Raw genomic sequence first — 25,685 nt, 5'->3', positions numbered from 1 at the left:
TCTGGGCTATCAAGAGCTTCCAAAAAGATAAACACCATTCTTCCAAAAGATATGCTGTGCTTCTAAACATTGTTTGAGCGTTTGATTTTGTTGGGATTTAATAATCGTGGAGATCACAGCATGTGATAATCATTTTCATGGTCCACAAAATCTTTGATGAGTCCTTCTAGGCTACAGCTATTATCCTCATCTGGCAGAAATATCCACACAGACCACACAGATTAACTTCCTCCTGAAGAACGTCTTGCCACTTGGCAGCCATTTCAATATGCCTGTGGGTAATTATTTGCACACTTATTTGAAGCGTTATCTAAAACAGCTTTGAATTCAAAAAGGGCCAAAGAATATTTTACCATAAGTTTTGGGAATCATCAATATGGTTCTTGGCAAATGTTACACAAGCCTTTGTGTTCTTTTTAGTCAGCAACAGTTGTCTCCTTGGAACTCTCCTATTGGAGAGTTGGCAAAGTACTTAAATAGAAGTATAAATACTGCTGTTAAAAAACACTCCAGTAAAAGTTAAAGTACTGATTCAACTTATTTACTCAAGTAAAAAAGTACTAAAATGTACTCAGAGTAAGAAAGTAAAAATGAGCTCTTTCGAGGATGTTTCTATTTTTGTGCAAAGCTAACTGTGAACCTAGTTGCTATATTAGCATAATGAGAAAATAATATCACTGGACTCTGTGGAAGAGTTCCATGGAGGAGGCTGTGCATTGGTGGCATTTATGAAAGAACCATAACATCCATTACAATAACAATAACATTGGATGAAAGGGAACAACGATGGCTACCTTTTGAGAGTAAAATGATGGCTGTACACCAAACACTGTGGACACAGCAGCAGCAGTTTAAACTTTTAAGATCAATTTTTCCCCTGCTCCCACTCAAGCAGTTGAGCTGTCTCACTCTAACCTCCAACATTGCGTCCCATACACACCCATTATAAACTCAGAAACGGTGACTGGAACTGAAGAAAAAGTATAAAAGATATTAAAAAGATAAATACAACCTGAATAGTTCAATGTCGTGGCTTCATTTTACAGTTTGAATGGTGTCTGTCGGTCAATGTATGTGGAAGTAGTTAGAGTTGAAAGAGGAGTAAGTTGAATGAGAATTTGAATTCTCCCATTGAAAATACACTGTAAATTTTTGTTGAATAAAGTTGAATAATTTAAAAAATATATAAAAGTTAAAAATGAGAAAAATACAAGCACACATGTCTAAAAGAAGAGGAATCTAATGGTGGTTGAATGTTTTTTCTAAGTTGAACAGTGTTAAAGGAGATAGCGTACAAGAAATGTACTGAAGATGAGAAGTAGAAGAACAATACTGTGGATGTTTAATCAGCATCCATACTAATTGTATTGGAGTGGATCTTAGCATCATGGGCTAAAATTCAAATGAATCTCTGCTACACTTACCTAACTCTGACAATGAAAGCACAGCCACTGTGCACAACTCACACACTATTCTTTACTTTAAATTTATCACAGCTGAGCAAACTAATGTGTTTATCCTGCACTAACCTACAGAGGATTTTAATGCAACCTTTAAGTAGCAGTTAGTCTACTTCAGTTTGATTTGCAGCATGTTTCACAATATGAAAAAATGGCATTTAAACATTTAAAAGCATGAGGACTTACACATAAGCTTTAAATTTCCAAGTTTATCAAATCTCACTGAGCATCCTTACCTTTAAATCTAGCCTTTCTTCTTCCTCTTCTGTCCTCTTTCTTATCTTTCTCCATCTCTGAGTGAAGCTCTTTCTTTTCTCTCCCTGTGAAATACAGCAGCTGGACCTTTAGCTAGCAACACACTGTGTAACAAGCTACACACAAACAGTTTGTGTGTTTGCTGATGGTTGTTGAGCTGATAGAAACGTTACATTTGAAATTACCGGCCACTTAAAAAAGTCACTCCCTTTAAAAAAGTCAGGACTAGCTAGATGCTGAATTACCGCAACGTACAGACACCTGCAATAATTCGGGTGTTGTGGCAAAAACAACAACACCCCCCCCCCCCCCCCCCCCCCCCCCATTCCTCTTTTAGCCTCCGACTATGCACCATCCTCTGGTGATAAAGAAATGAACAGGATTGCCTTTCATGTGTTTCTGTTTAGGCTTGGTTTGATGTTTGGAGGCTCGACCCAAATGCGTTAAAGCAAAAGAAACAAGCCTGTTTTAAAAATACAGATATTTGTTTAAAAATGTAGGAAGTAAAAGTAAAAAAGTACTCAAGTTGAGTACAGATACCTGGAAATTATGCTTAAGTACGGTAAGGAAGTATTTGCACTTTGTTACTTCCCACCTCTGTCTATGGATCCCATTTTTGTTCAGCCTTTTTATATATTGAATCATGAACTCTGACCTTAACTGAGGCAAGGCAGGCAAGGCCGTCCTTCTGGGCCTATTTAAGTGATCTGGCAGCTATCAGGCCTGGGTGTGGCTAGTACATTTAACAGTGGAGGTGGGGATAGCTTTTTCCATTAATAAATAAAATTCTGATTTTAAAAAATGCATTTTGTATTTACTCAAGTTATCTTTGGATAACATAAATGTATTTGATGATCTGAAACAATTAAGTGTGGAAAAAAATGCAAAAAAACTAAGAAGTCGAAAAGTCTTGGATTTTATGTGCTGCCTCTTCTGTCCTTGGATGTCACAAATTAGCATTTCCCCTCTTCTTTTGTTTATAGCATGAAGGCATAGCAGTAGTTTATATGGTTCTATGGCTGTATAACTCAGTGGACTGGAACCTTGATATGCATGTGTGCATGTTTCTGTGTGTATCTGTTGTTGTGACACAACAGAGAGCTGTTGTTGGTGTTTACTGTAATCGGCAGTCCTCCAACCGGACAAACCTGACAGAATTATACCCATGGTGCATTTGGTCTTTGTTCCTCTGATGCATGAGCCGGGGCTGCAGGACTAATTGTTTAAGGGAATTTTCAAACCAGCAACTATTCTCGAGTGAAGAAAGGAAGAAATGAATGGATTCAGCTGAATTGCTGCTGATAAATCTGAGCTGTAAATCTGTTGCCACACTAAGAGAGAAGATTTGTTGAAGGTGTTATTAATGATGTACAAATGACAGGGCAATAGACAAGCAGCTTGGATTCACAGTGAGGGACCATAGCTGGCCTGCTTTCATTTACCGGTATGGAAACTAAAATTATCTTCCCTTAATTTCCCCATAGCCACCATCAGCCTACTCTTTAATGATTCATATTATAATCTGCAAGAAGGCATTAGTGCAGCTCGAGTGATTATGACCATGTTGCAATACGTCATGTTGGCAGGATGGAGAGCACTTTTTCTTTCCCTTGTGACATTGGTTAAATGCTCGAAATGATCAAAGCAAAAACACAACAGCCTTGCAATAAGAGACTAAGATCCACATTCATGGATGGAGAGTTCTCTGAGGCAGGCTTTCATTTATTTATTTATTTATCTGCCATCAAATTAACCCATCAAGTCTGCTGAGAGAGAGGCTTTGCAATAATTCTGGCATTTTAAAATTCATATTCAGCACAGTGAAAATAGTTTTTGTTAAGTAGTTTTGTCTGGCTTGAAAGTCCAATTTCCTTATAACAGGAGGAAATAATCTTCTGCTCGAAGAAATATGTGGTCCAGATAGTATACATGGAAAGTTTTTTTTCATACTGCCTCTAAAATGGTGATTTTTTTGGTTGTACAATGTAAAGACATATTCATTTATGATTTTTAATTATGTTTAATTTAATTTTATAGATGCATTTAGAGGATGAATCACAGTTACTTTGACGCCACAGGTCTATACAGTTTCTCTGTGCCTGTGGGTTCTTAATCCAGTGTCCAGAAACATACATATCAGGTTAACTGGTGAGCCTAAAGTATCAAAAGATGTTAATGTGAGGGTGTGATAGACTGGTGACGTGTCCAGTTTGTACCCTGCCTCTTACCCAGTAATATAGGCTCCAGCTAGTATAGGTGCCATCCCTCTGAAACCCTGAACTGAATAAGTCGCTAAGAAAATGGACACAAAGATTCAGAGAATCCTCGCTGTGCCAAAACAGCCAAGCAATGAGGCAATCAAGAAAAACTGGAATTTCAAATAGTTCCATTCATATCTTACTTTACTATCTGCAAATGTCTCTCAAAACTATATCCAAAGACTTTCCTTTATTGACTAGTTTCTGATGCACAAACTGCAAATAAAGAAGTTCCTATTTTACCCTAAATCTTTGTTGAAGCTGTGGAAAGAAAAATCCTGCTCAGCGCAGCTACACAACAAGGGCGTAAGCTAGCTGCATAGCCAGTTATATTTCCTCCCTTTCTGATGCTGACCACTTTTCCATCTTTAGCCCGTGGCGATTACACTGTGTGGATTGTGTTAAACTGCATTAATTTTACCATTGTTAAATGTGCTATGAGTGAGTATTTATCAATTTCCTTTTTTTTTAAATTATATTTTTATTGAAGAAAAAAAAGGGACTTGTTACAATAGAGTGCATTGACATTATTTAGTCAAAAAAAGAGAAAAGGAAAATAAAAAAAAACAAAAAAAAAACAAAACCCTTTTTCTTAGTCCTTTTGTTTTACATTCTGATAGCAAAAAAATAAAATTAACTCATTGGCTTGACAATGTGTTACATAATGCAGCATGTTTAACTTATTTACAAAAACTACATTAGGTACATATAAAGTGGTTAAATCCAACTCCGCCAACACTTGAGGATTGGTTTAATGTGGTTTTCGAAATATTTAAAATGGAAAAATTGACATTCTTTTTAAAAATTCGGAAAGACAAATTCTACAAAATATGGAATAAATGGATTAGTTTTGTGTCCCCCATCTGCCCTGAATTTAGGTAAGACCAGCCCTGAATTGGTGTATCTTGGTGTATCTCCCATGTATCGTACAATGTCAGGTTGATTATTTATCAATTTCCACTGCTGCTAAACCAAAATAATTCAAAGAATGGATCAACACAGTTTGTCATTTTCAAGTTAACAATTAAGACTGTAAACTAAGAGCGATGAATCTGCTCTTTGCATTTTAATCTCAAAGAATGAATGAAAACTTTGGACTTTAGCCTGGCTTTTGCGTGAAGCCTGGTAAATGTCTAATAAGCTCTGACTTTGGACACTCACGTTAAATCTCTGGTTTGCTCATTGAGAAATATTGCTGAGTCCCATTGTGTCACGCTTTGAACTGGAAATTGTTACATGCATTTGTTTCATCTCATTTGGACTATTGTAATTCTTTGTTTTCTTGTTTATGTAAGGCCTCCTTGGAATGTCTGCAGGTTGTCCAGAATGCTGGTGCTGGGCTTCTGACCAAGTCTTCCAAGTACTCGCATATCACACCTCTGCTGATCAAGCTGCACTGGCTCCCTATTAAATTCAGAGTCCACTTTAAGATCATGACTTTGACATTCAGTGCTCTGCATGGTAAAGCACCACCATACATCAGAGATCTTTTACATCCGTTAATCCCCAACAGGTCCCTGAGGTCATGTGATCAGGGCTTGCTGGCTGTCCATCATATGAGGCTGAAAACGAAAGGTGACAGAGGCCCCCAGACTCCCCTTTGAGTTTGAGATCTCTGGACTGGTCTCATCCTTTTAAACTTGCTTTTGGTTATTTTTTTGTTTTTATTGTTTAATGTTTTAGCTTCTGTGAAGCACTTTGTGATTTTTTTCTTGAAAGGTACTATACAAATAAAATTGCACTTGCTTACTCATATGGAGTAATTCCCAGTCATGAGGGCTGGGTTATCTTGTGATTCTTAGCTGTAGTTTAATTAACACATTACAAAACTTGTGATAGTACCCCAAACTATTCCTGCTTATATCTGTAAGCAGTCAAAATTATTTGCAGTATATAACCAACCAACAAACCAACAGTCTTGAGAGACGCAAGCAGCTAACCTTAGTATTTAGTCATATCACCCACTGTTAGACTGCCTGAGGTTAAAAACTGGCAGGAACAAACTGATCAAACTGTGCCTGACTGTTCACATGTTAAATATAAAGCTCAGACTCAAAAATACTTCTGACTAAACCGACTCTTTCAAAACAAAATGTTCTAAATATGATTATTCTGTTTTTGTTTTTTGTCGTTGTGATTTTAATTAAAAATATAAGTCTTGATATTTCATCAGGTAGAGTCCAAGATCAAAATGAAACATGTCAGTGTGCAGTGTTTTTTCTGCCTTTTGGGTTTTTTGCTCCCACAATGCAATGGGTTGTTAGAAAACATGGATAAATACCTGTATAAAGATGTATTTATATTAGCATGGTACACTGTTTTGCATTTTTACTGGCTTAACTCACATTCATTAGTAAATCATAAAAGATTTAAATCTTTTAAGTTTGGGGGGGTTTTGTCTATATTTGGACTGTACCATCAGCAGTAAGTTTTATTTATGAGTTTATGCAAATGTTGCAGTTCCCATCAAGGATCTTCCACACTTGTTTTTGCATGCTGATGTCACTTGAGCACTTGACACTTGCTAAAATCTTGTCTAAAGTGGAAATGGATGGTAATAGTACGGATAAATACACAGATTTTCCTCTCTTGATTTCAGTGAGTTTTTTTTAAACTTAATTGTAAAGTCTTCATATTTTGTCACAAATGGAAACAGAGTAATTTCCTGTACCTTCTAAGCCCAGTCTCAAGATAACATGGAAAAACCCTGACATCGGAGGGAAAATGACACAAAAGGAAGCAATGGCAAAGAAAGAGAGACAGAGAGAGGATATTGTGGAAAGAAAAGAGGATAATACGATAGAGTGAGAGGAAAAAAACAGATAACAGAGAGAGATGGCGGGGAGGAGGAAAGTTGGGGGGTGGTGTTTAGGGAGGGGTGAGGTTTTGTAAATCGGAGAGGCTGGAAGCGCATTTGAATTCAGGCTGTGTGTCTCCTGCGCTAGCCGAATGTTACCTGCTCTAGCATGGCAACAGAGAGAGGGAGAGTGGTGAGCTTCAGCTGCAGCCTCCACACACACACGCACACACACAAACACACGCAAACACACACACACACACACGTGCATGCACAGCAACAACAGGAGTGCGAAGAGTGACTCAGGTAAGCAGGAACGCCCCTGATGGAAGACGACCCTCGAGAGAGCAAAGCAGCGTGTGCAGTGAGAGGGAGAGATACTGAAGGAGGAGCCATAGAGCTGGCATTTCTTTGAGGAGGGAGAAAAGAGGAATCACGCTGAAGCTAAAAATCTCTGAATCTGCACTCCCAGGGTGGGCTTACATTGAAGGATAGACAGGAAAAAAAAGAAAGATGGATGTGGAGCGATGCAAGTGCTCTTATTGGACAATTTTGTGAGGCTGCAAAGCACTAAGGGACACAGCAGAAAATGATATTTAGTTTTTATAGCAAGACCATTCGGAGGGCTTAAGCCGGGGGGAGGCTGAATGGGAGGTTTTTAATTTTTTTGGACAGGGTGAGCTGGGACAAAAAAATGGTTCAGGTTTGGTAAACACACACAGGATGGGAAAAGAACCACCTGTCCTTCTTAAGATGAGGTGAGCGCACATTAACAGAAGCACACACAGAAACCTCGCACACACTCTGCACATCACACCGAGTCTTCAGGACAGTTTCGCAGGATTCACGATAGATTGGATCCTTGCTCCTCGCAAAGTGCGTGACTTTGAAAATGCTTTAAGACGTCTGCCGTCGGGATCCCCTGGATTCATCTGAGGACTGAACTTGTGAATAGAACCAGCCACTAAACTCCCAGGTGACTCTCTCCTGCGACAACCTGTGGACACAGAAGCTCGGCTTTTTTTTTCTTTTGTGGGATCCCTCCCCCTAAGAAAAAAAAAAGAAGCAAAACAAAAAAACTCCCTGATGAGCTTGCAATTAGGTGGATCACCTGTCTCATGAAGATCCTGTCCTGAAACGACCCATCCCGGAGGCTTCATCAGCCTGTCCCCTTTTCTCCCCCCAACTAGATGTCTTGATGTATTGCTGTGGGCTGGGACACTGGCGGAGAGTGCAGTCCACCTATGTAAGTGACCATTACAGCATCCATCCCATCTTTTTGATCTCATAGCAACATTGGAGTTGTTTGGTGGTGTGTGGATTTATCGTATACTTTTGCAAAAAGAAATGCCGATGATGCATTCATATTTATATCCAGGGTTGTCATTCATGTGCAACGAATAAGCATGACAGAATTACTGCCTGCAAGCAGCTGTGAGCATGAGTCTTGCAACCTTTTATTTGCTAAGCTGTTCATTTCTCAGTAACAATAAGTTTTCACCTGGGCTGCATTTTACCAGATGGTGAAAATGTCAAACAGCTCAGCGTATTGACTCCAGTACAGGACTTAATAGCACCGTACCAAAAGATGGAATATCAGGTAATGGAGAGTTTCCTTTTTTTCCCACCCAGGCAACAGTTTGGTCACTGAGCAAGTAAAGTAAACAATGTGTGAAAATTGTCTTCAAAATTAAGATGATTAAGTGATACAACATGACAGTTCCCGTCTTCCTCACATCGTATGTCCTGGCTGAGAAGCGGAGGAGGACAGAGAGGTGCTGTTATCTAATTGCAAGTCAATTTTACTGTCCTCTCAATGACAGAGATGAGAAGGGAGGACAGTTTCCAGCCTCTACAGCGCTCTAATCCACCTGTTTTTCTTTCTCGTGCTTTTGCCTGTCATCTAACTCTCTCTTCACTTGCCCTCCTATCTCCTTCTATCCAGTCTCTGTGTATCCTCTGTTTAGTTGTGTTGTAGTCGATGGAGTGAGAGTTGTGCATTGTGCGATGGCGCTGACTGCAGAGCACCCTAACCACATTCCTACATGAAACAGGCTTACTGTCAGCCCTCAGCACTCAATAGGCTGTCAGCGCAGAGCCGCGCAGATTACCACGTACTGTAGTGCTGCATGTAATGTGTGCCCACCTCAGCAACGAGCCAGGAAAGGAGCTTACAGACTCGAAAGGCATGGCTGGGTAAAAGCAGTGACACATCCTCCCGACATTCAGCGTAGTTTCATTGACATGTGTGTGTGTTTGCAGGCTTAGTTTAGCACCTAGTGTTAAATAAGTGCGTGCAAATATAACGAACTAAGACACAGTTCTACAAAATCTCTTCTGTAGATGCACTCACTCTTTCTAATTTCTGTGCAGAAACTACATTACTCATGCATTATCTTTACTCATGTTGCTATGATACATTATGTGTCAGGGTGCTAATTACACTTGAGTGAGTGAGATATAAATACTTTTATAATAAATAAACAGGCCGGAGGCTGCTGGGCCAATAAAGGTTGGAGAATAAATCACAGAAGTCACCACCTCAATAATCAGATCGATAAATAACCAAATAAACATGTTCTAATATACAATTTCCATAATCGAATGTTCTTTGTTATTACATTTGTCATAGTATACATACAGTAGCATAGATTTCTGATTTAACACAGAATATACATTCTGACCCAAAGGATTCTGAGCGTTATATGTTGCTATCCCCAAATGCATGTTTCAGGGAAGGCCTTACTTATTTTAGCAAGATAATGCAATATCTTGCATTATTTTTAAGAAATTTGAACTGTTGTAAACTGTTTTAAAAGCTAAGTTAAGATGAAACATCCAAATTCTACTAACAAGGCTTTGGAAATATTAAGTGGTCGATTTTTTATATTTTGTCTTTGCAGTCACCGTTTTAAATAAATATATATAGCAAAGAAACTGAATCATTAGTCAATTTAAATTCTTATTTTCACTGTGTTGTAGAATAAAGCTGGATTGTTTTAAGTGCTCATCTGGCTCTAAGAAGGAGGTTATGGGCATCTTTAGATATCAAACAATTCTCTCTGTAGTGGCTGCCATTTTTTACACTGAGAGTCACAACAGCTTAGCCAATAGGTGAAGGGCAAGGCATGCTTATCCCCATTACGCAAATGTGATAAAACCTTAAAAACACAAAATAAATTTCAGGAATCGGTTTGTATGTTACCTAAAATTCCCTATTCTTCCCTCTCCACTTAAAGTTGTTTTTTTTTTAGAAATAAAAGCATTAATTTAAAAGTATATATAATCAAAACAACGATACATACAAAGAAATGAAGGGAACATTTGATCATCAGTGTAACATAACGTCAGTTAAACTTCAGGTATTTCTGTCTAGGAACCACTTCAATCCACAGCTGCTTTGGTGCAAATGGAAGTGACAACAGGTGCACAGCAGAGGCAACAAAAAGACAATCCCCCACAAAGGAATGGTTTCTGTTTTTTTTCCTTATTTCCTCATCCCTCCTGACTGATTTTTCTCTAGTTTTGTGTTTTGCTCGGGTTCTTGTCAACACTGGTAGCATGAGACGGTAGCTGTATCCCATTCAGGTTGCACAGATATGGTAGCTACTCCAGGTTGGCAGAACCACACGTCCATTTCCAAGGATTTCTGTGTCTCCCAGCAGAGTCTTATAACTTTCATTTCATTTATTTATTTATTTCACACTTGGTACAACAGTTTCCACAGTTAGTTCTTTCAGACAAACCAACCACACTTTCTATCAGTAAAGCACTGCAACTGTGGGGGAGATACCAGGAAATTGGCTGTTACACAGGAGGCACACTGCTAGACCTAGAGAATTACTTGCAGGAGGGTACTCATGCATGTTCCTGCCCAAACTGTTAGAAACCAACTCCCGATGTCCTTTAATGAGACCTGTGCTCACAGCCCAGTATCGTGCCCATTCACTTACATTGACATTACTTTTTTCATTACTGTACATTATCTGAATGTTAGCACGACATGAGCATAATATTTTGTTGTTTGGCTGCTTTAACCAACCAAATGTCATTTACCAAAAAAAGGAACCCATTAACAAATGAAACCTTGAAAGTAAATGTAAATAAAAACACATTTAAATAATAATTCCACTAGGGCTTGTTTAATGCAAGGACACATCATCATTCATTCATTATCACATTGGTGAAATTTTAAACTGAGGGTTGTGGAACAGGCAAAACGAATGCATGTTAAAGTCATTTTTACATTTGAGCTGACTCGTGTGGGTTTTGATATTCAAAACAAGGGGAATTTAAAATCAGCTCTGGCAGAGAATCAAAGCTTTAAATGATAGATGTAGCAGCCGTGCTTTTTGCCTGGATACTCCTGCTGTAAACTTGAACACTCACATGTTTGGGGCTCGCTTTTTTCACTTTATGAGATCTGTTTGAACAAACAGATAAAGTCACTTTTTTATCTGTGACACAGAAGTTTCTGTTTTTATTTCTTCTTAAGTGGGACTCTTCCTCATGCTAATATAATCAAAACAGATCACAATAACAGTGCATATTTACCGGCTCTCACACATGCCAAGATATGGTTTTGTTACAGCATGTTTCCCCTTTTTTAGTCCAACAGCATTTCTGAACATTTCAAATTATATTTTTACCTTTAGGTTTATTTTCTGCACAGAATCCAACATTAAACATGAACTCTTGGCTTCTTTTTTATATTGCAGAAGTGACTCTATAAGGACCACAGATCTATACTGTGCTAGGGTGGGCATTGATTATAACGTTCAATCAAAACCTTTTGGATTTGGTGAACACGCTGCAAGCCGTGGTTGGTATTGACTTGTTTCTTCACTCATGCTGCTATATCCTCCTTCACTGGAGGCGATGGCATTGTGATTCATACTCGAGTATCTCTTCAGGCCAAAAAAACCCTTCAGCTCAAATATAGTTCTTTTTTTTATGTATTTAAACATAGATGCACTGTTCACTGAAGGAGAGTTATAATGAATAAATTATTCGAGGTCATTTGGTCAAATCAATACAATATTTTTTTAATAAAAATATGAAATTATTTTTGACGATTGTTTGTTTTTTAAGAATGGGTGTTACACACAGAGTCTTACACAAGAGTCTAATAGCTTAGTGGACCATAAATTACTAAAGACAGAAGGAAGCAGTTTTCTCCCAAACATGCATCTCTGATGTACACAGGCTAGAATGCAAAAAATGCTATTTGATGTTGTTAGGTGGTGTCCTCAGTAAAGGCCCTTGGATACCACTATGACTTCCTGCTACCTGGGTAATTTCAGATTTAACGCTGAAGTTGTCTGCAGCATGAAGTTAGTTCAGTTGTTACAGGGAATATCACCACAGTAATGTAACACGCCCCCTAGTGGCAGGTCGACTGACAGATTATATTTGGTCCTGAACAGACCAGTTAAATGATAGTGACGACAGGTAGTGTGGTAGGATCGCGCTATATGTTGGCTCTTCAACAAAAATCATAAAATTACAGCCTTTCTTTAACAAAATTGCGTATGAAAACTTACACAATATACAAAATTAAATCACATAATGTGGCCAAGCATGATGGTGCGTCACACACGGACCCATACTGTGAACATGACCTGCTCCAGAGCAGGTTAGAGTAGGAGGTTCTTAAGCTTTTTAATACCATCAATTGTTGGACTATCAATGAGAAATATAATTCTTTTTAAAATTTGACCACAGTTGTATTTTCAGCTATTAATATATGACCCAAATTCTGGGCATCTATTTGTACTTGCTGATCTCGTTTCAGATTTGCACATAGTGGCCGAAGTTTGACCTCAGCTTTTATATTCTTTCTTTCTTTTCTCTCAAACAAGTCTGCAGCTGAAAGCATAAAAACTACAACTGTTTTTTACACATTAACTTAATGAAATACTCAAATATTATCCATCAGGTTCTCCTGTGTCTTAATTGACAGAGCTGTGATATTGATAAATCTATTAACTTACACTGTCAGCATATTTGTCCTCTTTCTTCCCTGGCTTCAAATAGGATAAACTTTACTAATATAGTAACTCTTTTCCAGCTCTACTGAGTGAAGCACTTAAAGGGCCCACTTTTAATATTAAACTACTGTGTAGTGCTTTTCCTTTCACATGCATACTCACACTGCTGCTTTGTCTGCAGCAGCTGTATTGCTTTCAGTGATACTACCTGTTAAACCTCTTCATGCCTATTATCTGAGCTGTACTCTGAGGGTCACTGGGTCGCGGTATCCTTGTATGCGGGATTTTTAAATGATCTTTTCAGCCACAGTCAGAAAAAAACGATGTTTTCTACTTATCACAGATTCCCCAGCATACAAAGAGAGTTTAAACTGAGTTTCAGTTTACCAGAAAGAGTTCTTTTTAAAATATAAAGTAAAATAAATGAAAGGTCTGGAGGTCTGGCAAAGATGAACTAACAAATAAAGCAACAAAAACACCAGGATCAGCATTCCAAAAGGGAAAGAGCAGGGATCTGAGGTTGCTGGAGATAGCCTCCTTTAAATGTGGGGTTACACCACCACCCTAAGAAAGACAGAGGAGATGAGCGAGGGAGGAGCGAGGGAAACAGAAGAGAAGAAAGAAGGACAGAAGAAGCAAACACAAGGGGAGGCTGCATATCACTGTTATCACTAATAATTGTGGATACTACTAAAAATCCTGTGAATGTTTAGTAGTATCCACTACTATCCCCATAGTATCCCGGAATTACGAATGTTTTCAACATTCTTAAGTTGTTGTAATTCCAGGGAGCAGAAAAACAAATGTTTAAAATCCAAACTGCTCGCCTTAAACAAATAGGTTTGCTGACTTTTACTTAGACTACAGTTGAGTGCTTACCTGCACATGTATTACATGTATTTTTAATGCACTTGACTGAGTTCAGCATGTGCTGTGGATCATATTGTGCTGTGTGTATCCAGTAAATGTAGCCAGATTATTCACACAATGCATGATTCAATACAGCAGTGTGAATGAACTGCAGAGTCTCAAAATAAGCAGCAGTCAGCAGGTTAATGGTCTGACAGTGAGCATCGGTGCGCGCTGCCTGTAGTCCTCTCTCTGCATTAGGTGTTCAGTGCAGTGTGAGCAGTGGAATTTTCATCTCAAGATTTCAAGACTCCCGATGAACTTTACTTTCTTATAGTACTCTCACTGCTGCCTGCTTTAGCAGGTTATGAAGAAAAATGAGATATTTCACAGCAGCCAATTTAATGTTTCCTCTTTAATCTCACACGAGGGATCAGTAACCGACTCTCACATCTGTGTCTTTGCAGTTCTTTGTACTACTTCCTCCACTTCATAACCTTCTCCTTCCTAACTCACTCTCCCTCCATCTTAAAACACTCACTGCCCTATCCCTCGTATTCCATTGTCAGTCTCTTCTTTCCCAGTTGTAAGAAGGGTGGGATTGGCATCAGCATCCAACCACCAGCATCGCAAGGATGGGGGCATCAGTCCCTCCTAAGTTATTCATACAGGTTTCATGAAGATAAAGCCACTGATAAAGAGAAGGAGCAGTGAGACTCAGGTGGACGAATGAAAGAACGTTCTCCATGTGCTATTTCTGCCTCTGAAGGGCACTTTTGGAGTCATCCTATCTTTGTTTCTGTCTCACTCCCACGCCTCCTCCTCCTTCTTGACTGAGTTTTGGAGCATGTTCTGCCGGGTGTGATTGGAGGGCAACGCTCCAGGCAGATGTAAATCTGGTGAGGGTTGTTGGCGCAGGGGGAAACAGAGGATGTCAAATGAAAATCCTGTCTCCATCTCCAAACGGGCTATCGCGCTTGAAGGTGGACTGAGATCTGGGTCTTTGTGGATGCTAAGCTTATCACGAGCCGGGTTCTTGACCTTTTCACCTGCAAGTCATGTCAAAATTGCTCAAGAACAAAAATGTGTCCTGGGTGAGTACTGCCTGTCTGGTAGGCTGATGGGGGGAGGCAGATTATTTCAGCTCAATGTTTAATGCTTCTCAATTCTGTCAGGCTTATCTGCTTTGAAATTTGTCGTCTACGGTTGCATTTTCTAAGGAATGATGCGTGTAGAAGTTTCAGTATATCAGAGTTTGGTTTGTATATTCAAAAGACAAACTCACTGTCGGTGATGCTTCTTCTGCACATCTGCTTTGGTTTGTCCAACAGCTGTGTGGTGATAAAAGGCTCAGCTCTTCTTCAGCTTGCTTTGCACCATCCTGCCGTGTCAGTCGTACACCGTCAGAGCATCAACTGACAAAAACGTATGAAAAGACACTGACTGGGCTGAAATCGATGAATGGAAATAACTGTAAAGTTCACTCTGGGCTAACTTGTGTTCACCAGGCTTCCAGTATTGATGATTAAAAATTTTGGTTGTGTTCACTTGTTACCAAAAATAAAATTTTCAGTCTTTTCTTATCTATTTATTTATTATTTTAGTTCAGGGGAGGTGTGTGGGTTTGTGGACATTGGGGAGGGTGGAGTGTCTAGTCTTGCCTGAAAATTATGCATGCTGTCCATCTCTGGCTCAGCAGTCCCACAGTACCGGCCCCAGATTGACAGAACACACACACACAAAGGTTAAAAGAAGCTTATGGACAGGTCTCTGTTTATGTATGTGTAAAAGCACATGTGCACATAAACTTATGTGTGGAGGAGTGGATGACAAGTGAGATGAAAGATGTGTGCTTTATATTTCTGCATTTTAACACTAAAAAAAAAATATCTGTGACTATATATATATATATATATATATATATATATATATATATATATATATATATATATATATATATGGAGAGAGAGAGAGAGAGAGAGAGAGAGAGATAACTGAGTGAAGAAGTCTACAAAATTGTTTCTGTCCAATGTCTCAGATTAAGTTAGAGTAGTGAGTTCTGTCAACTACTTTTTCTATAGTGAATATTTTGATAAGTACATTTGTTTGAATATATGTTTTTACATATGTTTTTACTGGGTATATGGCAGCAGCAGAATAAACTAGTTTTTATCTCTTTTAATCTGCCAAACATTATTCTAAAGGCTTTGATAGTTCAGGGAAAAAACAAGAAAAGGTTAACGTTATCCTTGTCTGTAAGTCCAAAAAATATTGCGGTATTATAGAGAGTATAGACATGTTGCACGTAGCTTTTGTGTCTGATAAGTGAAACCAGTGTATGCTGTAGAGACTGTTATCTGTCTAATGGCCAAAATTCTGGCCAATTCTTTTGAAGAAATCTGGTTGTATAAAAAGTTCTGGGAAAAATAGCTCGTGTCACTTGATCTTTGACCGCTGTGGGTTCAGTTTCTATTTTCAGTTCTTACTTAATACAACATGATTTTCATTTTGTAAATTATGGTCCCGATTAATGTGCAGACAGAAAGTAGTGTTTATATAGAGCTACAGTATGGTACACAAGTCTTGAGCTCATTTCTTTATATTTTACTAGGAAAATGGGAAATCGGTGCAGATTGAACGGCAATGTTTGGTGTGACTAGCTTTATTCTTCATCACAGCTTGAAGTCTCTTAGGCAACTTTCTTGTCATTTCTTGAAGTAGTCTGCAGGAATCGTTCTCCATGCTTCTTGAAGGACATTCAAAACTTTTTTGGGGATGTTGGCTGCCTTTTGTTCCCACTCTGCTTTACTAGTGTACAGTCTGGACTTTGGGGAGGCAAATCCATGTCTAAAAGTGCTGCACATTGTCTTTTTCTATCTAATTTATTGCATTAACAGCGCATTTGAATCATTGTGATGCTGAAAATTGAAACTGTTGCCATTCGGACGCTTTCGAGATGTTATTGCATGGTGGCTCAAAATCCATCTGTTGTTTTCTGAATTTAAAATTCCATCTATTTTGGCAAGATCCCCCAAACTACTGGCTTAAATGCAGCACCAAACCAGGATGGAGCCTCCAAAGTGTTTTGCAGATGTCTGTCAACACTCACTGTCATATCGCTTTCCTGACCCCCTCTGTACTGATGATGATTTCAGCCAAAATTTTCACTTTGTTGGAGTGTTTCATTGGCTCTGCAGGGGAACCTCCTCTTGCTTGAGGAGATTTAAGGTGTCACAGATCAGAGTTTAGTAAAGGCCAAAGTCTGTTAGACCTCAGGTGACTGCAGCTGTCTGACCTCTGATCAGCAGCATAGATATTGACAAGGACAAGAGCTGTGTGTGTTTATGTGTGTATAGAGCCCAGATGTACATCTGACCCAGGATTTATTATCATCTCTCCATAGAGTCACAACCTGGATCAGCTGACTACAGGTCTGCATTTTCTTTTCTATTCTCAGTTTTATGTAACACTCCCATCTTTGTCCCTCTTCTCCTTATAAGCTCTCCCTGGAGATTTTGGTACCACACGCCCATCTGCTCATGTCCCCTGTCCAGCTGTCCAGGTCGCAAGCCATGGTGACAAATGGACCAAACACTGTTACTTACCTTTAAACAGTGGAAGAGGAAGTATACATTTTTTTTGTTTGTTTTTAGGTCCTATGCAATGCGTAAAGACAGAATGATAAAATTAAATTATAAACCTTTTCAAATCAGAGGTATTATCAGCAAAATAGTTAAGCAATAAAAGTAAATTGGCATTGTGTTCAATGATCTTTAATAAACAGCTATTACACTATTTAAAATGACGAAATAATATGGATAATATACAAGATAGTTAATAACTGGTTTGCAAACCTTCTGTCGATTTAGCTTCAAAAGAAGCAGCGTCTGTGTGTGGCTGATACTTGGCATCGAGTTTTAGTGGTGACATAATGACACCGAACCAATGTGATGAAAGAGTCTCTCTGCGCTCTCTGGATGATGAATTCTGTTTGTCTGTAATTCCATGCTGTAAATCGGGCGCACAATGGAATTATGGTCTGCGTGTTTTTTTTAAATTTCCATCTTTCTATTTTGGAGCCATGCCATTATAACACTCCAATTCTTGTTTTTTTTTTTTTTTTCTTTTTTGCACACAAACCCTAGGAACACACGCACACTCTAATCAGGGACAGCACGCACACAGGATGGATCCTGTTCTTTAATAAAAGGGGGAAAAAGAAAGTAAGACTTTCCTCACTTTCCGTTATTTAGAACTCATAGAAAGCTCGGGTGGGTTGGAGACTTTCCTGGTGTGTTTGGTGCCCGAGGTCAGAGTGAGCGGTGTGCCGCGTAACAGATGCCGCACGGAGAAATAAGCCTTTAATACCCACAGGACTCGGGAAGGGGCAACTACACTCAACTCACATCAGCGACTTAAGTGAAACCCTTCACGCAACTCTCGCAGTCTCCGGTGGTGTCCTCGGCGTCGCGGTTCTGAGAAGAAATTGCATCCTCACGCTCAAACTGGCGCGCAGGGAACACGCGTATCTGTTGCACTGAAGAGCATCTTTGGAGTTATCCACCTGAGTGGAGGGAGAACCACTCTCATGGCATCCTTGCCCATTTGTTTACTGGAGCCAGGTGAATGGTGATTTGAAGTGGTCGTTACAGCCTTGGAATAGCGCTACAGGACACCTTTAACTGCCATGCCGCCCAAAAAGAAGGTAACATTTCAGATATTTCTTTTTCGTGCATATCTGTGCGCGTGCGCGTGTGCTGAACAGGAAGGGTTGGAGAATACGCCATCTGTTGCACTGGGCGTTAATCCTTGTGTGAGGCCTTTCCACATCGTTGCACTCGCTATGTAACAGCGCGCAGGGCAGATAGAGATGCATATCCGCATGCTTGTATCATGTCATATGTCCAGCTGAAAAACAGACTTCAGATAGGGTTGCATAACCAATAGTCTGTGAAAATCGAATGGATTAAATCTCTTCTCGAGCTTTTTCCTCTCATTTATGACTCTTGTACTCGCGGTGAACTTTGTGGCATGTGGTATTAAACCCCAAACTATGTGCTGCACCTGTTTGGCTTTCTTTTCACTTCACGTGTTGTAGCTGTAGAGCACGCCATCAGCAGCATGGTTTTGTGTTTCTTGCACATGCTGTGCAGTCCATGCATTGTTTTGTTTTAGTTATGAAACCAAGCTCCAGTTTGCAGTATTCAGGTAAACTTCACAGAGTGAGGCACCCACTTCTCAGTCTTTTAAACAGCTTGAGGGTGATGTAACATTAATTAACGATGTTAGGGGGTATTCGTTTAATATACGTTTAATCATTAGTCATATTGGTCTCTGTTTATTTATTTTCTAATATCTCATATTACAAAATACAGTGCCAGTATTGTCTGTCACATTTCCAGAAGCAACTATAAGAATTTCTTCTATATTTTGGTCTTTAGGTTCATTGTTTTTGTGACATACAGCTTTTCCTTTTTGTTTTAAACTGTGCTACTACCTAACAAAACACAAAGTTAGAGAAACAGAGTGGGCAGGGAGTGTGAGAGACAGTAGTTGCCGGAAAACAAAAATGGCTATAGGAAAGTGAATACCATTTGCATGGTGGCTAGAAACATTACTTCAAATACTAATGTTCCTCTGTAGCTGCAGAATATGTAAAATGAAGTATAGTTTAACACGCTAGCTGTAGTGGCCAAAATAATTGGAAATATACCTTCAAAGGTTCATGGATACCTTTAGAACAGGAGGAAGTGTTTGGACATACGCTTCTTGGTTTAACAAAGCTGATATTTTTCTCCTTTTTTGGAGATGTAATACTAACACATCGCAGGAAGACTTTGGCTGGCCTACTCTCTTGGATTGCAGTGCTAGTTAGTGCTGGCCCACTGCTTGTTACTTAGAATAGGAAAAGCCTCTTAGTAGTTGTTACTGGGGCATTACATGCTGATACCTGCTCTCCTTCCAGGCAGGAAGGGGAGTAATAAGATGTGGAGCTGTGTGGAAAGTTCCAGAAGTATCAGTAAACCTGTTTCCTGTGAAATTGGGGCTGTTTCCAAATTTAAAATGTTATTGTTTGCATCAAACTTTTTGCAGTTTAAAAATAAAACAAAAACGACTCTATATTTATTTTATTTTGTGTTTAGCTTGATGTCAGGTTTTTGTGCTCATAGAGTGACGTTCCAGTGATAGTGGTTGCTCAGTACTTGTGCAATAACTAAGTGAGAAATGATCAGAACACCAGTGGCTGGCAAAATGATATTTTATAATCCCCACACATGCGCACACCTCTCGGCACGCCAGTTCTAATCACGTTGCATCACAGCGTTGTGCAGAGCAGAAGAGCAGAGAGATTTCTGTGAACTATAGATGAAATGTATCTATTACGGGGGCCCGGCAAGCCAGGATTTAAGTGATATAGATACGACAAATGCTTCTATTTTATGTATATCTGATGACTGTCAGGGAGCACTTGAGCACATCCAGTAGAAGCTGCAGTGTTGGCTGTCTGTGAGGAGTTTGCATTTGTCTCTCTGCCTCTAAATCCTGGATTGACGCATGCTATCTTAATCTCCTTACTCAAAGACAATCATGACCCAAAGAGAGAGAGAGACAGAGATAGAAAAGGATCCAAATACACATTGCGTCTTATGCTTATAACCCCCCCCCCCCCCCCCCCCACACACACACACACACACACACACACTCAATATGAGCAAATATCTTTTTTGTCTTTTTGTACTTCTTGATGAATGAGTAATCATTAACTGCAAAGTGATGAGACGGAGTGATGAGATGTTACTCTTTAAAGACTAACCAATATTGGATTTATGAGGATGATACAGACACAGATTTTTGAGGAAAAGAAATTTGATATTGATGTGTTGGTGGTAGAGGAGCTTCACAAACCGGTTAGCAGCTTAATATTAGGACACAACTGTGGTCCAGCTGTGATGCATGCTCTGCTACATGTGCTGCACACAGTGCTGATAGAGTTAAGAGTATTGCAAGCAGTGGAATCAGAACTGTTGTAATGCCACCTTTTCTAAATCACTCCAAGAGTATTTTTTCTGCAGTATGTTTTAATGTTTCCCACAGATTTAAGCAGCTACAATGTGTTTCTTGCAGGATGACTTCTAATTTCATGCCCAGGCATAGCAGAGCAGCGACCTGTTCTTCTTCATACGTTTAAAAAAAAAATTAATCAAATAATGTTTGTTAATTTCTTTAGTTGCAATTACAAACTGTAATTAGACACTGCAGGGTGATGAAATCAGAAAAAAAAGAATACATGAATGAAATGAAATCCTGCCATTAAATGTAGTTTGGAACATTGCTAATAAAGCAGGGAGTTTAGGGGTAATCCCAAAATCTTCCATACGAAACTGCAAGCCCATCTTAAACTGTTCAGTGATATTTCTTCTTTGTTGGCCTTTTTCTTTCTCTCAGCATGACATGTTGATGGCACTGACTACTACTATAAGTTCCCTATGTTTATTTGTTGTCCAGTGATTCAAGACTCTTTCAGCACTTTATACTAGAGCCTGAACAATTTGTTAGTGGGCTCATACTATTGGTCATATCGATCTATTTGTGTCATCATTAGTAATGACTGATAAATGATCTTGAAACACCCTTCAACAGTGAGTGTTGGCATTACATAGATTGTCCACCAGAGGGCGCTCTGCAACTTTGTTGTTCATGAAATGTGTTTGACTCTTCACAGCTACCAGCTGATCTTAGCAGAACCAAAGAATAACTACGCAAAAAATTAGAAGCATGACATATCCCATACTTACTGTACTGTTTGTTATTTCAGATTTTTTTATTATTATATTCTTTACTTTTGTGTGAATCCGCCCGCTCAATCTGCCTGTCACTTTGCTGCTGCAACACTTGAATTTCCTTCAGTGAGGGAAAATAAAGAATATGTCTATTCTATTCTATATTGGGTTTTCTCCACACATCAGATATCTTAAAAAATCCAATGTCAGTTGGAATCTAATTTATAAATTTTTTGCGTGTGAATCCTTTTTTTTTTTTTACCCTCTTTTAACAGATTCTCCAGGAAATTAAAAAATCATGCTCCTATTCTTCTGGTTTCTAGAAATTATGTCCTAACAGAATTTCTAGAAGTATGGTTAAGTTGTGGGCTTGCATTAAAAAAGCTGTTGCCACCACGTGTTGCCAGAAACTTGAGTGTGCCTTTAAAAGTTTCAGAAATTTAGATGACGGTGGTGAAGAGCTTTATCTAACAGATGTCCATCCATTTCCCTCCATTTATCCAATTCAGAGTCACAGGGGCTGGAGGCTATCCCAGCTCTCATAGGCAACAGGCGGGGCGCAGGTCGCCAGTCCGTCAGAGGGCTCAAATAAAGAGACAAACAACAATTCACTCTCACATCCACGTCTGCAGCCAGTTTAAAATTTCATTTGAACAGTGGGAGACAGGCAGAGGATGCCCACCCCACCACTGCACCACCCTCTCATTCTAACAAATATGCTGTATCCTCTTGTGTGCTAAGGATGGGGACTGGTCTGCTACAGTATGTAAAACTCATTTCTCTTGTAACATGAAAATTAAGCCTACTCTCTCAAAACCCACTTACAACTAATATAGCATTAGTATTCAAACTATGGATGATCCATTGGCCACGTGGTTAGGACATTTCAGCTCTTGACAAGCTGGAATGTTGCTGGTTGTTATTCCTCTTTGCTCAGTATGGGCCCTTAAATATGTGATCATGTATCAGCCATCAGATTTTGTCTACATCTGTCTGAATTGGAGGAGCCATTAAGTTACTAATAATCTAATTTCTACAGTTTCTACATTTTTCACTGCAGCAACAGCAACCTTTTTTTACCCTTTATTTTTACTGGCAATATCAGCAGCCATAATAATGATAAAGCCCACATTAACAAACTATATATGAATTAAAATACATTTACCGTGGTACTGATTTACTGCCTCTTTTGATCTATAATTTGAGATCTAAAGAGATGTGATGCAGCCTTAAACTCCACAGACGGAGATCCGTGCCAAAGTAAAGATAGCTGTGCCAGCCCGGCCGTATCTGCTCTATGGTAGCATCAGGGAGAGGGCATGGAGCCAGTCTCCTTCAGACAGATGATGCAAAGCAGCTGATTAGACAGGGCTTGGAGAAAACAGGATCAGAACACTCACTGCATGCAAATGAACTGGCTGTTAATGACCAAGAGATACAGTAGCAAAGAAATCATCACAATATACAGAATAGGATGTCAAAGTAAAAAATGAACAGCAGAAGAAGATGGGTGTAAGAGAGCTGAGTTCCATTATTCCTCACCTACAGAAAAAAATATGAGGAAATATTTATTGGCAAAAATTGACAAATGTTTCACCACACCTGGGCTTGTTTCTACTTTCGCTGCAAATACCTTGAGATGACTGTTATTGTGAATTCGTACTATATAAATCCTGAAATCCTGAACTGAAGTAAGATCAGCCTCATCCTGTCTGATCTGCAATACACGGCGTTCCAAATTATTATGCAAATGATATTTTTCTCTGTTTTTCCTAAATAGTCGATTCAAATGACAGTCGGCATAATTTTCGAGTCATCGACCAATAGGGTATAATTCAAATGTTACTAAACAAAACTCCCAATGAAAACAGTATGTTTTTCAAAAATAAAAAACTTAAAATGCACTGTTCCAAATTGTTACGCACACAGAGTTTCAAAAGATTTTATAGGCTGTAGAGAATTGAAAATGATCCTTTGTTGAATTTGCAGCATTAGTAGATCAATTTCACTGACACCAAAAGCTATTTCAATCAAAAACATCTTAACAGGTCAAGTTACATATTAACATAGGACCCCTTATTTGATAGCAGTTTTACAATTCTTGCATCCATGGAACTTGTAAGTTTTTGGAAAGTTTCTACTTGAATGTCTTGCAGGATGTCAGAATAGCCTCCCAGAGCTGCTGTTTGGATGTGAACTGCCTCCCATCCTCAAATTTTTTTGCTTGAGGATGCTCCAAAGGTTCTCAACAGGATTGAAGAAAGTGATCAGTCAGAAACTCCACATACTTTGCAGAGGTCATTTTCACACCTTCAGGGACCCTAAAGGGGCCGACCAGCTCTCTCCCTCTGATTCCAACCCAAAACATGACTCCACCACCTCCTTGCTGACGACGCAGCCTTGTTGTAACATGGTGGCCGTCCACCAACCATCCACCACTGCATCCATCTGGACCATCCAGGGTTGCACTGCACTCATCAGTGACCAAGACTGTTTGGAACTTAGTCTTCATGTAGTTCTGGGCCCACTGCAGCCATTTCTGCTTGTGAGCATTGGTTAGGGGTGGCCGAATAGAAGGTTTATGCACAACTGCAAGTCTCTGGAGGATCCTACACTTTGATGTTCGCAGGTCTCCAGAGGCACCAGCAGCTTCAAATATGTGTTTGCTGCTTAATCTGATGTATTTGTCTGGCAGAAACCTTCCTCATTGTGCCTTTATGGGCCACAAATCTCTTACATTATGGTGATCACGCCTAAATTTTGGTGAAATATCTAAGGTTTTCATTAGGTGTCCAAGGTATTCAACTATTTCACGCTTTTCAGCAGCAGAAAGATCATTTTTCCTTCCTATTTTGCTTGAAAATGGTGGTCTGCTTAACAATGTGGAACATCCTTCTTTAGTAGTTTTTCCTTTAATTGGGCTCACCTGGCAAACAAATGATCATAGGTGTCCGAGATTGATTTCAGTGATAAAAAGAGTCCTGAGACACAATTCCATCCATGAGTTTAATTGAAAAACAACTTATTTAATCTTTATGACACTTAAACACAATTTGCATAATAATTTGGAACGTCGAATAGTCTCTTCCTGGATGATGTCATCCATAGCACACTGAGTGGTTTGTATAAAGTGACTTTAAGCCTCTCTCTTATTTACAAGGCGTCACCTATAGCAGGAAGCTCCCACATTTAAGATAAGATAAGATAAGATAAGATAGAACTTTATTAATCCCTCGGGTGGGTTCCTCTGGGAAATTCGATTTCCAAAAAAAGCACAGCAACGACCGAAGTTACAGTTACAGAATTGTTATATATATATATATACACACACACACACACACACACACACACACACACACACACACACACACACACACACACACATATATAAATACAGAGACAAATATAAATAAAATATACAAAGGGGATAAATAGAATAAATAGGAATAAAAAATAAAAATACAAGTGAATTGCACATTTCAAGTACTGAGTCTATTGCACTGTTGACTATTTACAAAAAGTATTGCACAAGGTATTGTACAGTGAGGTGAAGAGGCACTACAGCTTAGTTGTTCCCCCCTCCTTTGTCCTCCTGTCTCCCCTCCCTCTCCCCTCCAGAGAGGAGTTAAACAGTCTGATGGCGTGTGGGACAAAGGAGTTTTTAAGTCTGTTAGTTCTTGTCTTGGGGAGAAGCAACCTGTCACTGAACAGACTCTTCTGGTTGTTTATGGCCGTGTGCAGAGGATGCCCAGCATTGTTCATAATGTCCAGCAGTTTCTTTAGTGTCCTTTTCTCTGCCACTGTCACCAGAGTGTCCAGCTTCATGCCGACCACAGAGCTAGCCTTCCTGATCAGTTTCTCCAGCCTGGATGAGTCCTTCTTTGCTGTGCTGCTCCCCCAGCACACCACAGCATAGAAAAGTACTCCAGCAACCACCGACTGGTAAAACATCCTCAGGAGCTTCCTGCAGATGTTAAAAGACCTCAGCCTCCTGAGGAAGTACAGTCGGCTTTGGGCTTTTTTATACAGGTGCTCTGTGTTGCATGACCAGTCCAGTTTATTGTCCACCCACAGCCCGAGGTACTTGTACTTGTTGACCACCTCCACCTCCTCCCCCTCTATCTGAACCGGCAGTGGACCTTCTCTGGACCTCCCGAAGTCCACAACCAGTTCCTTAGTCTTTGAGGTGTTGAGTTGCAGGTGGTTTGTGTGACTCCATGCGACAAAGTTCCTCACCAGACTTCTGTACTCCTCTTCCTGATCATCCCAGATACACCCCATGATGGCCGTGTCAT

At 39.5% G+C, this 25,685-nt stretch overlaps 1 protein-coding gene across 2 annotated transcripts in view; it reads left to right on the top strand.

Annotated features, from left to right (window-relative positions):
• The first annotated feature begins 17,466 nt into the window (after window positions 1-17,466).
• Window positions 17,467-25,685, top strand: part of cacnb2b (calcium channel, voltage-dependent, beta 2b) — a 29,484-nt gene continuing 21,265 nt past the window's right edge. The window contains exon 1 of one of the 2 annotated variants that reach the window (XM_082513301.1): window positions 17,467-18,314. In XM_082513301.1, the coding sequence (XP_082369427.1) occupies window positions 18,297-18,314 (18 nt within the window). In that variant the 5' untranslated portion in view covers window positions 17,467-18,296. The remainder of the gene's footprint in view (window positions 18,315-25,685) is intronic. The other variant, XM_082513300.1, reaches the window with a different exon arrangement.

This window comes from Aulonocara stuartgranti (genome assembly GCF_965226115.1).
Source record: "Aulonocara stuartgranti genome assembly, chromosome: 18".
NCBI lineage: Eukaryota > Metazoa > Chordata > Actinopteri > Cichliformes > Cichlidae > Aulonocara > Aulonocara stuartgranti.
Note: the sequence above shows the minus strand (reverse complement) of the source record. Positions and strands in the feature narration are given on the sequence as shown.